The following is a 14,029-nucleotide window of genomic DNA, read 5'->3' as shown; positions in this document are numbered from 1 at the left end:
GACCACCGTGGAAACGTTTGTAACAGAGGCGACCAACATTGAACGGGCCCTGCAAGCACGAGCCGCTCACTTCCATCGAGCTCCTGCCGTCGCTGCACCCACGCCTTCAAGCTGCACCCTCAGCGCCAGTATTCCGGGGATCCGAGAAATAGTCCGGGACATCGTCCATGAAGAACTGAAGAAGCTGATACCTGCCGCCGAACGTCCAGCTTCACTCTCGATCGCCGAGATTGTTCGAGAAGAGGTCCAGCAAGCGCTCCAGCCAGACGTTCTCGCCGACGCCGCACCGGAACCACCAGCTGTGACCTATGCCGCCGTTGTTCGTCGTCCGCAGCCTCCCATTGCTCGGCAGTACCCATCTGCACCCCAACGAGAAGTCTCTTCGCCGCAGTACGCGCCGCGCCAAGAGCAGCGTGGACTTCGAAAGACCGACGTGTGGCGCACGGATGACGGACGCCCGGTGTGCTTCCACTGCGGGGAGGCTGACCACGTTTACCGGAGGTGCCCCTACCGCGAGCTCGGCCTCGTTTGGAGCGAGGATTCGCTCCAAACGACCGTCGACCTCGTTTTGGAGAACGACCAAGGGACATCGAGGAATACCTCCGTCGCCCTCCGTCACCAGCGCCCACCGCACCACGAGGTTCCCGTTCTCAATCCCCCGACGTTCCGCGTCGCCTTTCCGTCGGTCGCGCCGTGACAGCCTGTCCCCCCTATCTCGTCGGGAAAACAAAGTGTGGCAACGCCTGGAGGTGCCGTTGCCGAAGACGACCCGAGTAAAGAGCCTCCAAGAACCCCGGAGCGCTCCCACTCTCCCGACGCCACGCATCGCTACGACGCCCCTGCAACGGTGTCCAACAACCTAAATGTCGCCATCGACGGCCACGACGCATCGGCACGTGGACACCGGAGCAGACTACTCAGTCTTGAGTGGGAGGCTCTCCCGCCGCCTTCGAAAAGTCATGACGCCGTGGGAAGGACCCCAAATACGAACCGCCGGAGGACATCTAATCACACCAGTCGGGAGATGCACTGCTCGCGTCGAGATCCACGGTGAAACATGCCCTGTCAAGTTCGTCGTTCTGCAAGACTGTTCGAGGGACGTTATCCTCGGAATGGACTTTCTCTGCGAGTATGGCGCCGTCATCGACCTCGGAACAAACCGGCTGACCCTACGAAAACCTGCTCCACCAGCGGAGGAACCCCAAGCGACGTCACCCACGGTCCGAGTCCTCGCAAACCACGTAAACCTACCACCGCGGTCGAGTGTTTTCGTACTTGTCGGGATCGATGAAGCTTCCTGTGGTGAAGTTCTTCTCGAGGGAAGCCTCCAATTGCTCCTGGGAAGAGGCATAGGCGTCGCAAGGGGAGTAGCTGAACTTCACAATGGGCGGCCTGTGGCCCTCGTGACGAACTTCCGAAACGAAACGCAACACGTCACGAAAGGTGCAGCCGTCGGCCACGTCGAGAAACTCCGAAACTCCGCCGAAATCACCGCGATCACTGACGAATCCTCGCCGCCCCAGCAAGACAGTACGTTGCCAGCGCAGCTCGATATTGACTCTAAGCTTCCGGACCCTAAACGGCGTCAGCTGGTTAACCTTCTCGCCGAATACCGCGACTGCTTTGCGACGTCGTCCAAGGTGCGCCAGACCGCGGTTGCCAAGCACCGCATCGGTACCGAGGACGACGCGCGCCTTGTGCATCGATCGCTGTACAGAGTCTCTGCTAAGGAAAGGGAGGTGATCCATCAGCAAGTTCAAGAGATGCTGAATTACGACATAATTCAACCTTCAAGAAGTCCATGGGCCTCTCCTGTCGTGCTGGTTAAGAGAAAGGACGGAACTCTTCGGTTCTGCGTGGACTCCCGGCAGCTCAACACGGTTACGAAGAAAGACGTCTACCCACTCCCCCGCATCGACGACACCCTAGGCCAGCTGCGCCACTCTCGATACTTTTCATCGATGGACCTGAAGAGCGGCTACTGGCAAATCGAGGTCGACGAACGGGACCGAGAGAAGACAGCCTTCGTCACGCCGGATGGACTGTACGAGTTCAAGGTCATGCCCTTCGGACTATGCACGGCGCCAACAACTTTCCAGCGTGTCATGGACACCGTACTGGCAGGGCTGAAGTGGCAGACTTGTCTCGTCTACTTTGACGACGCCGTAGTATTTTCAGCTGACTTCGACGAGCACTTGAGACGACTCCGAGCTGTTCTTCCATCCATTCAAACCGCCGGACTCACACTCAAGCCGTCAATGTGACGGTTCGACTATGACGAACTGAAGTTCCTTGGCCACGTGGTCAGTAACGAAGGCGTCCGCCCAGATCCCGAGAAGACTCGCGCCGTTGCGGCATTTCCAGCGCCGACAGATAAGAGGGCCGTGCGAAGATTCCTTGGACTTTGTGCCTATTATCGACGCTTCGTTCGGGATTTCGCAAGGATTTCCGCACCACTTACGAATCTCACGAAAGACGCCGAGAAGTTCGAATGGGCCGAGGAGCAACAGCAGGCATTCGACGAACTGAAACGACGACTCCAGACTCCTCCTGTGCTTGGACATTTCGAGCAGGATGCGGAAACAGAAATTCACACGGACGCAAGTAACGTGGGACTAGGCGCAGTGCTAGTCCAAGTGCAAGAAGGCATCGAGCGAGACATCGCCTACGCAGGTCGGACATTGTCCAAGGCGGAGAAAAATTACTCCACGACTGAGAAAGAATGCCTTGCGATCGTCTGGGCAATAACGAAGTTTCGTCCGTACTTGTACGGGAGCCCGTTCCGTGTAGTCACGGACCACCACTCGCTCTGCTGGCTTGCGAACCTGAAGGACCCGTCAGGACCCCTCGCTCGATGGAGTCTTCGACTACAAGAGTTCAACATGACAGTGGTCTATAAGTCAGGCCGCAAGCACAGCGACGCCGACTGCCTGTCCAGAGCCCCCGTCGAAACCCCTTCCGGCTGCAGCGACGACAATGACGACGAGTGCTTCCTAGGAGCAGTGAATCCCGACGATATGGCACGACGTCAACGGGACGATCCTGAGCTCCGCGCATTAATCGAGCACCTGGAAGGGGGCAGGAGTACCGTGCCACGTGTCTTCTCACGAGTACTGCCGACCTTCGCCATCCGACAAGGTGTACTCTACAAAGAGAACTTCGGCGACAACAACACACCGTGGTTACTGGTAATCCCGAGTGACCTTCGAGAGATCTTCCAAGCCTGCCACGACGACCCGACATCCGGACACCTTGGTTACAGCCGGACACTGGCCCGTAATCGTGAAAAGTATTATTGGCCGAAGCTCCCCAAGACCGTCCCCCTATACACACGATCATGCCACGAGTGCCAGCGACGCAAGAAACCGCCGATGAGGCCGGCCGGGCTTCTGCAGCCCATTTCTCCTCCAACTACACCCTTCCAGCAGATCGGAAGGGATCTACTTGGTCCTTTTCCGCCTTCGATGTCGGGGAACCGCTGGATCGTCGTCGCCACAGATTATCTCACGCGGTACGCCGAAACGAAAGCTCTTCCTTCAGGGACTGCTGCGGAAGTCGCCAAGTTTTTCATCGAATCCATCGTCCTCTGGCACGGCGCTCCAGAAGTTCTGATTACAGATCGCGAATCTTCGTTCGTGGCCCAGCTGACGCAAGAGATCCTTCGTCTCAGTGGCACCGGCCATCGTCGAACCACTGCATACCACCCGCAGACCAACGGGCTGACCGAGCGACTCAACAAGACAATCGCCGATATGATCTCTATGTACGTCGACGTAGCGCACAAGACGTGGGACGAGGTGTTGCCCTACGTCACGTTTGCCTACAATACGGCGGTTCAGGAGACCACTGGATTCACCCCTTTCCAGCTGGTACATGGTCGGAAGGTAACGACCATGCTGGACGCAATGCTGCCCCATGAGCCATCTGACAATGAGAGCGACGACGCCCAGGCGGTTGCTCAACGCGCCGAAGAAGTCCGCCAGCTCGCCCGACTCATGATTCAAGACCAGCAACGCGTCGACGCGGGCCGCTACAACCTTCGTCGCAGGGACGTTCACTTCCAGCCCGGAGACAGGGTGTGGGTGTGGACGCCCATCCGTCGCCGCGGCCTCAGTGAGAAACTGCTGAACCGGTACTGTGGACCATACAAGGTACTTCGTCGCCTCGGCGAGCTGAACTACGAGGTGATGCCCGACGGAACAAGAACATCATCACGCAGTCCACCACGACCTGAAGTCGTCCACGTCGTGCGCCTGAAGCCGTACTATGCTTGATAGGACTGTGGATCTTATGTGTTTCAAGTGACTCTTTAGTTTGACGTTCTTTTTATGTGCTTTGTTTTGTTTTGGGATGCATCGGGGCGATGCACTTCTTAAGGGGGGAGTAATGCCGCGCGCCAAGTAGGCAGCGCGGCCGTAGCCTAACGGTTATCGCGCTTGCCTCCCTCGCGAAGGGCCATGGTTCGATTCCTGGCCGCGGCTATGCATTTTTGTTAACACTGTAATGTGATGTTCTGGTGAAATCGAGAACCGTCTAGCTGATTCGAGGTCAAAATGTTCTACGCGTCGAACCTTCTACGTCGAGTGCTCCAGAAGCCAACGTGTGTACAAAAGCGGCTCCGCAGGCAAGCCGGAGCCAGTCTCGCCCCAGCGTTCGACTCTGCTGCCACGCCGACTTCGACGCCCGCGACGCTCTATTATAATCTTTTGTAATCTTTTATTTTTGGCACAAGTTCGCCACATTAAACGTTTATTTCTTCCTGTTTATTTATTGTTTTTTTTAGTCACCACCCATGACAATATAACACTCAATGCGAAAGGCAAAAAGAAACGCTTTTATTTATACTTCTTCAGAGGCGTGGATATTTGAGACCGCAAATTTCCACCTTGTAACTGTTTAAGAAACCTCGCTGTCAATATTTGTGCAGTTTCCGAACCAGCACCGCTGAAAAAGAGGGAACATTTTTTATATCAGGTTTCTCAAATTCGTCGTGGGGAAACACCGAGAAATGTTAGAAAGCCGTCAATTTATGCTTTGTACTCGATTCTAAGCACTATGCAGAAGTTTTAAAGTAGGATCTCTCAATTACTCGTACTGGTCTGGTTTCGGTTTTCGGAGCGTAATATACGTTAAAAATAAGCATTAAGCAAAAATCTGACAAGATTAGCAAAAAGATATGTATGAATACATATAGTTGTAGTACATTTGTGTATACATATGCGAACAACTTAAGACAAAACAAACACACGCGTATTCACACTATATACTGACATAGGAAAAGCGCCTCATACGTCAGAATCAAGTTTACGTAGGTTTGAGCTGTTTGCAATTTGTGACAAACTCTCCTTATTTGTTTCCCGCCCGGTTACAATGGGTGTGCGTGCCGAATGGATTTGGTTGCTTTGAACGAGGCATCAGATAGCACAGTTTCAATTAATTTGAGATTCACGTCAAAGAGTGGTTGGTAATTAACATCAGACTAAGAATGCTTGAAATGGGAAAGCGGCGCTTGATAAATCTGCTGTCTTTTTTTATCTTCTACGGTGTTCGAAAGACTGCTCTTGCTGGCGATCCTCTCGGTTCAATGTGAAATTGGAGATATACACAACTGGGCAGTGTCGCGGTACACAGGTATCCCGATAGAATCTTAGAGAACCTTTAAAGTGTCTGTATCTTTCTTTCAAGCTACATGTGAAATATGAATTTGTATCTCAGTCCTCAAAAAAGAAAAAAAAAAGTCGATGTACCACTTGCATTGCAAAACCGCGACGGGCTTAGTTATCTCGTTACATTCGATGCCGAGTTTTAAATGTCCGATTTTTACCACAAATTAAAAAAAGAAAAACATATTTTTGGTGAACTCGCCCCATTCCCCTTTACAAAAAAGGCCTAAATTCTATTTTAAAAACTGGTTCGGAGAAAAGTAGATTTTAAAAATTGCTCAATAAGCTTCGCTCACGAACTCCTTCACTCTTTCCACAATAGCAAAGGGAACTCCAGAGAAGAGGAGAGTGGGGAAAAGGAAACCTCTAAGCATCAAGAGTAGGGTAGCTTATCTTCCTCTGATGGTGCAACAAAGAGAAGTTCAGCTTTTTTCGTCCAATCTATCCAACCTAGGTGACTCAGGTGTACCTGGTACGAAAAGTTAAAAAGCACCATCACAGCTAAACCGGGTCTATTTACGAAAAATGTATTATGCAAGCATGGTAGTTGGCATCTAGTCCCAATAGGTGTCGCTGGGGGCGACATTATATTTTCTCACCATTAAAGATCGCAGACTGTATTAATGCAGCAATCCCTGCCTTTTTGAAAACAAAATCAGAAAGCCTAAAAGATCAGGCTGGGTATACAACTGAAGATTCATTGGTGCCGGACATTACTTGCACCTCTAAAGAGTCGAGCTAACTGAAAATATATATCACACTAATTGTCTACGTAGTGTTCGCTAGGAGATGATATACTGGTAAGCCGTTCTTGAAGCACACATAGAGTCGCTGTCAGTTGAAAGGTCGCAGGGTGTGGACCATTATGGTCTCGATTCTGAGAGCGTGATCGGCGATTCGACGTTCTTATCCACTGATGCCGAGATCTTATGGGCTACCGAGCAATGGTAAGATGTTCAGTACCCGGCACTTAATGCGTTTCTTAAATTGTTGGTGCGCTAGCTCCCCTAACTGACATGTTACCTTCTTTGCACTCATCGGAAACACCCATGCTCCCCAAGCTGCTTAAAAACTAAGAGAAAAAAAGTATTTTGGGATGTCCTACCTCTCCATTATTTCCGCATGGGTAGCCAAATGGAGCGAAGTGGGTGTTTTCTTTTATTTGGTAGTAACCGTTTTTGGTGAGCACATTATTCCGGCACGTTATGACGCAGTTCTCCATACTCTGAAAATATTTGTAGCAAGAACGGTAGTTAACTTCAAGTATATGTTGTGGGACAAATGTTTGATTACATTTTCAATATTATTTTGACCTCAAATTGTGTAGAACATATGTGCACATAACCACAGATGCTACAGCAAATGTCTAAGGGTCTCCGAAAGCGATGGCGTTTCCAATTGAGATCGATGGTCAGCGAATAAGGAGATATTTTATGTCTATGGGCCTGTAAGATTCCTAACTGGGTGGAAACATTAAACTTTAGTGGTACTTGTATTATTTTTTATGGAAGATAATGTGTCGTGCAGTAGGTTCTATTTTCGATACATGTTTAGCGATTTCACGTCCGTTTATATCTAGGTTTCATTTCCAACGGTCTAGTCCCTATATATGCAATACCTAAGAGGCATTTGAGGTAATGGGAATAAACAAATTTTAAACAAGTGTTTGTTCTTTCTTACAGAGACCAAAAATCGATATTGTACTTCTCCAACCATAAAGAACGTCGCTCTATGCGAGCCTTCATGACACAGCAGAGACATAATCGGCATTACTTGAAAGTTAACTTTTCTTATTGGAAACGTGTTTATTAGGGCACGACTCAAAAGTCCCCCCCCCCCCAAAAAAAAAAAAAAAACAGAAAAAAAACGCCCGTACGCGGCAAAAAAAACCAAAGAAGTGTGCACGCTTCTAAAAAGCGTGAAGTTTGCTGCGCGCCTGCGTTTTCAGTGAGGGCATCAAGCATACAAACAGCACGCCTTTCCTCCTCGAATTCCCACTATCGTCATCTTCTCTCCTTTGTTTTCGGAAGATTGGCGATTGCCAACAACATTGGGGTCTGGACGACAGCCAGCAGAGCGTGTGACTTCGGATCCACGTGATGAGCACCCTTCAAGCCTCTCTCCAAGAACCCAAGTCATGAATAGCATTTCTCCCAGCCGAAAAAAACAAAAAAAAAAACAAAAAAAACGTTCGCAAGCAAGCAACGTTCGCAAGCGGGCTGGAACTGAAGGAAACCATTTATTTCCAGCGACAGCAAAAGCTGTGGCTGCACAAAACATGTCCTTTTTGGACAGACCTTCAGCATGCTGCGCGCATTGCCGAGAGGTAGGAGAGCGAATTTCAGGTGAGGAAAGGTATACAAAGGGGAAGAGGAGTGATGCTCACGGCCGATGAGTATTGCTCTGGGTCAATGCGTCGACAGAACGTCTCCGGTGTGATCAAATGGCCCGCAACCTCCTTGGTGACGGTAAAAAAGTCATAGTCGGAATGTGTTTTCCAGCATTCCTCTCCACGTAGCCTGCGAATAAACAAGAATCGATCGTTATATGTTTTAAAATAATATATCAAAATCTGTGTGTGTCCAATGGGAGAAATACGGATGTTTTTTTTTATAATAATGCAATTAGTCCAAAGGTGCAAGGGAGCTTCACTAGAATGATTAAAATATTCCCTGGAGAAGAGGAACATCGGGGACAAAGGAAAAAAACACCACTCTCCAAACACAGCTAGGTGACTGGTGTACGACAGAAAAGGTCCGCCTGGTCCTGATATCGAATCAGGAACCTCTCTATTTCCACTGGAGCTCTCTGCCAACTGAGCTAACCAGGGTTTAGGCGTCAGTAGAGCAAACGGGTTTATCAACTGCCGCCGGTCGAACACCAACAACCCTAGTGAAAAAGAACATATATGAACCGTGAAAATAATTTTATAAGATATATAAGAACATATAGACGCCTTTCGGAGTAGAGCGCCACCTGTTGCACGCAACTGCAACTAGGTCCGCCGCCATCACGCAGGGGTCCAGCCAGAACCGCCTGCATCTTACCGCCTACAACTGTGCTGCTTACACTTTGAGTCCCAGTCTGCGCGCCGCATCAATATCCAATCGCACCGCTGCGTACCTTTGTGTACGCAGGATGGATGCGTTGACGGAGACGGCAAAAAGGTTCGTGTCAGACAAGTTCTAAAGTGTTTAAAAAGAAAATCGAGTCCTCGTTTTGTTTACAAAACTTTCGCGGGTTAGACAAGAAAACGCTCTTATCATCCGTAAGCGGAAGCATCGCAAGTGATTATATGTTGTAGTAGTGTGGTTGTGTGTCGCGCCCCGTCTTTAACTAGAGAGGTACGGCCGAGGTTTAGTGCGCGGCTCGCATGCGCGAGCGACTCCCTCCTTCAGTGCTTCTTCATTGCAACCGAGGCCATTTTAGGTACTTCTTCGGTGTGTAGATGCATGATTACTTCTTCCGCAAGTTCGTATCCTTTACTCACGCCGGTAAAAAGTTTTCCAGAAAACAGACGTCGGGTGGAGGGGGTGTACAGACTAAATGCAGTGTACACCGAATCTGAAGATCACTCGAACCCGCATTGCGATCGTGGGAACTATTGGAGTGGTGGCCTGAGCAGAGTGCCAAGTCTGTACCGCTAGACGTTTAGGGACGTTACGCTACTAATCAGTTTGTAAATTTGTGATAATGCAGCCAAAGAGTTTAGAGCATGTTCAACAATTGTAATTGTGTTCAACGGTTTTTATTCCTGAACACATTGTATGTTGTTCTTGAGTCGTCTTCTTGCTTCGGTAGCAGGAACCATTGATGAAGAAACTTCCTGCACTGAATGAAATAAAAAAACCAAAAAAAACACCGGTTTTACACTTCAAACAGCTGTGCGTATTTTCTGTGCAAATAAAAATCAGTTCCAGGACACTTTTTTTTTTTTTTGCAATGTCGCATTTCGAGTGGGTTCGAACAAACGTGGTACGTTTACAAACGCCGTGAAATAAACCCAATACATCAGTGATTCTGGAAAGTCTACTCTGTAGCTTTTTGAGGAATGCCACAAACCGCGTAATTTCGTAGTCTTCAAAAGGTTACCGAGGAAGGATTTTAAAATGGCCTGCCTGCCACCCACACCTACAAACTTTTCTGCTGTTCTGTACGATTTGCAATTGCGATTTCTCAAGCACTCAAGGTTGTGACTCGTGAGGCATCTTTTGCAGTTACTGGTACGCGGACGTAAGTTTATTGGAGGGGTACGAAAAACGAAACGAGCGAGTTCTCGGCTGTCGCTGAACGACAAGCTCACGACAGGGGCAGCCTACCGGGTCGTTCGGAGTGGCCACGCGAAAAGCGCGATCACCATGATTAACTGTATTAAAATTATGGAATGTTACTAAAAAAAATCACTACAAAACAAGAAAGGACTTGCCTGGAGGGTGAGTAGTTAGCCTTTATCGATCCGGGGACCACGTATGCTTCGACGAAGAAGTTGTAGCTTCTTTCCATGCACCGGTCTGTGCCTGACCGGCTCCTGTGAAACTGCTACACCTCTCTGTCACTTATATGTAGCAGTTTCGATAGATCATTAGTCCAACAGGTGATCGGGAAAACACCCCCACAAGCCATAGCTCGAAACGCTACGGCGGCTAGGTTGCGCGCCGACCGGTCGAACGAGTCGAACCCTGCGTAATGGCGGCGATCACCCAATGTTGCTAGATGTTTTACTATTCGGGCTAAATTTTTTTTAGTGTTGCCAAAATTCCGAAATGGGTCTATAGGAAACGTTTCACAAGTTTCTTATATTTTTATGTGGTTCTTATATATCTTGAATGATTCATATCTGTTTATTGGACGCAGAAAATTCTCATACAAATGAGATTTTTCAGTACGGAAGGGTAAATGGCCAGCATATTAAGGTAATTATAATAACAAAATTAATGCAAAGGTGCAAGCGAGCTGGAAAAGAATGGTGAAAATAATCGCTGTAGAAAAAGAGCAAGCTCAGGCAGCACCGAGTTCTGGGCCAAAACTTGGCTTGCGTCTGTAGCCAAAGTAGAGCCAAACCTGAGCTCCCTTGGCAACAGTCTGGGTATTTTGGCCCTAATTCGCCAAACATTTGCCAAACTTAGGCTTCACTGCCTAGTAGTTCGGCTGTCATCTGGAATCTTTGGGCCTAAATCGCCTAACAAATGCCAGATTTAGGGTTACTTCCCTGTAGTTCGGCAGATCTTCGGCATTTTCGAACCAAAATCGCCACACTAATGCCGAAGTTAAGCTTTACTTTTGATAGTTTGGCTGTCATCTGGCAGCTACGGGCCAGAGTTGCCAAACAAGTGCCAGAACTTGGCTTATTGGCTTAGAGTTCGGCGGATGAGGGATTTGATGTACGCGGGTGGTCTTCATCTTAACTAAATATAAATCAAGTTTTATTCGGCTGGCAACTTTATCTTATTTTGGGTGTCTCTGGATTTCCTCAGTCCAAAGGTTGGCTGAGTGTTTTGACGCGGCTGGACCAGGCTTAGCAAACGAAAATTGTGCCGGATCTTGTACTCGCGCGTAAGCACACGCCAATATCGGCACGCGCCGTGAAACTTTTTCGGCATTAAGGCGCGTTCACTCCGGCGATGCGATCTAGTTGCGCGATAACTTCATCGCAAAAGCGACCATCGCGGGCAAAAAGCAACGGGGTTTGAGCTGTCGCTTGCTGACCCGACTTTTTGCGATGCGCTCTTGTCGGGGGCAGGCCGAGGCAATCAACGGCGTTCGGAGCGAGAGTTCTTGAGCAGCGACTCGCCAACGAAGGCGTTTGACTCGCTCATCGCGCACGCCAGATTAATCATCTATTTTTTTTTTTTTTTGCGATGCGATTTAGTCGAATCGCGCGACTGCTTACATCCCCGGAGTGAATCCGCCTTTACAGGAAGTTCTGCCATTGAGCGTCTCCACGTCTCCACAAGAAATACCATTATTAGGCGGTGCATTGCAAAAGCGAACGTGGCTCTGTGCGTGTCTTGCATTGTGATTGAGCACTGTCAAATCCTAGCGATAACAAAGAGCGGAAACGACCAGGGCTCCGTGGTGCGGCTCCCGCATCACACTTGGGGAATGAGAATGAAATCCCGGAACTTGAACTATTTTAGCGTGTCGGCACCTTTTAAATATTTTGATAGTGGAGACACAAAAGGGACGATACAGACAGGATTATCATCTTTAACAACATTTATATTCGGCTTCAAGCTCAAAGCCCGCCCGCTCCGTGGGAGTACCGGAAAGGGAAATCTTGGGGGAAGTGGAGGAAGCAGAGGAAGTGTATCGATCCCCCTGTCCTGCGGGGCCAGGTATATCGGGCAAACGGGGCGATGCCTCAACGACCGACTCCGAGAACATCAAATGGACGCCGAAAGAGCTGCTTCGGATTCTAAGTACACGATCATCATTCACGGGAGAAAATGTCCCGGCTGCGCTCCTAATTTCGCCGGCACAACAGCCATGGGAATCCACTGGGAGCGGACGAGAGAGCAACAATTGAGGCCTATTGGATGGCGACAAGCTCGCAAAACAAAGCACTCCTTCCATTTCGCTCTCAAGAAAGGAGATTATCTTTCTGAGTCCCACAATGGAAGCCGATCGCTGACAGACTAGGCAAGGCGACAAGGTCACCGGGAAAAGCGGCCTTTCCTTTTATGCGTTGTTGTTGCCCCTTCGACCTCGCCTTTTGCAAATCCTCCCCAACTGCTTTTGTGTATTTGTGTGGCTTTCAGCGAGCGCGACAGCCGCTTTAGGCAAATCAAAAGGGTGGCGCCAAATGCGTAACCAGGCATGACCTCTCTACGTAGGGCGAGTACGACAAAAACGTTTGGACGAAAATTTGTCACGTGACTTTGTCTGTCACGCTGATAGGATCTCTAGGGTTGTTGTTTTCGCCGTTTGCCTAGTTATAGAAATTGGCGGGCCACTTAGGTCCGGTTTTCGAACTGCGCTCTTCTGTGTTCTGTTGCTTTCGTGCGTTGCAGACCCGGCCGTGTTTTTTCGTCGTAAACGGTCGGAATACGTCCATGCCACTTTTTCGGTAACCGCCATTTTATTTCACCGAAGTTCGTGGAATTCTTGTGATTAGTTTGTTGGAAACGCTTCGACAAAACTGCTCATCGCCGACGACGAGACGTCAGTTGAATGTGCGCAACCTTCTTTCTCGAATGCGTTTGTGGGGTTCCTGAGTTGGATTATGCATCTATCAAGGATTACCTGATATCGCTCTTTTATTAGTAAGTACACTGAAAGCATTCTTCTTTTAGTAGTCTTGTTTTCTTCTCAATCTCCGCGGTTTTTTGTGTGATGAGTTTTGCTTGACATGAGGACAGTGTTAATTTTATTTTATAATTTGCTTTTCGTTTTACAGAAAAGTGTGGCCTTTGTAAATATGTCGCAAATGCACTGTGTGCGATGACAGTGGTTTAATAAACATCTGGGAGCGAAAAACAAAATTTGTTTATCCGTATATGTGATTGGATATGCAACAAATGATATGCAGCCTACACATACACGCACGACGTTCGGCCAATACGGACCAGACGCATCGTAGGGTATTCGCACAATATTGCACGGACGCTAGGCCGGGGCGAAACAGTTGTACGGCAATACCTGCCGGATATCAAACGGTGGTGCAAAACTGGACATTTGAGCGATAATGGACCGACTTTCGGCCGGCACTGGCACGATACTGCAAAGTATTGCCGTGCTGCTTGGGAACGGAGGTGATGACATCTTACCATCGTGTTTCCAACGCTTATTTAATTTAATTAACTTCTGGGACACGTGAAAGAGCACTTCTGTGACACACCAGAGATATTCGAAACTTGGGCAGGCCTCTCGGCTTTCTTTGACACTTTTGGCACTCATTTGGCACTTCAGTAGGCAACCAGAGAAGAGCCAAACTTCGGCATGCCCCGAATTGCCAAATTAAGATTTACTGCAATAGTTATGGCTCAAGTATGGCACTTACTTTGGCAGAACTGTGGCGCACCAAAGAAAAGCCAAACTCGGCGTGTTCGAAATACCCAAATTAGGCGTTGCTTTGGCAATTAAGGCTCAAGTTTCTCACTTACTTTGCCACAAGTGCATCAGACCAGAGAAAAGCCAAACTCGGCGAGGCCGAAATACCGATATTAAACATTGCTTTGGTAGTTATAGCTCAAGAATGGCACACTTCGGTACTCCTCTTGGGTACCAGAGAAAAGCCAAACTTTGCCGTGTCCGAAGTACCCAAATTATGCGTTGCTCTGGCAGGTATGGCTCAAGTATGGCACCAACTTTGGCACTACTTTGATGTACCAGAGAAGAGCCAAACTTTGGCATACCTTAGGATCGCC

General features: G+C 48.9%; 1 protein-coding gene across 1 annotated transcript in view; it reads right to left on the bottom strand.

Annotated features, from left to right (window-relative positions):
- Positions 1-4,850: 4,850 nt before the first annotated feature.
- The window catches only part of LOC120841422 (venom metalloproteinase antarease-like TtrivMP_A), a 28,903-nt gene continuing 19,724 nt past the window's right edge, over positions 4,851-14,029 (bottom strand). Inside the window, exons 12-14 of the mRNA XM_040212313.2 lie at positions 8,050-8,182; positions 6,769-6,888; positions 4,851-4,944 (exon numbers count right to left, since the gene is read on the bottom strand). Of these exons, the coding sequence (XP_040068247.2) occupies positions 4,897-4,944; positions 6,769-6,888; positions 8,050-8,182 (301 nt within the window). The 3' untranslated portion in view covers positions 4,851-4,896. The remainder of the gene's footprint in view (positions 4,945-6,768; positions 6,889-8,049; positions 8,183-14,029) is intronic.

This window comes from Ixodes scapularis, unplaced genomic scaffold (genome assembly GCF_016920785.2).
Source record: "Ixodes scapularis isolate PalLabHiFi unplaced genomic scaffold, ASM1692078v2 PGA_scaffold6__148_contigs__length_123643588, whole genome shotgun sequence".
NCBI classification, from domain to species: Eukaryota; Metazoa; Arthropoda; class Arachnida; order Ixodida; family Ixodidae; genus Ixodes; species Ixodes scapularis.
Note: the sequence above shows the minus strand (reverse complement) of the source record. Positions and strands in the feature narration are given on the sequence as shown.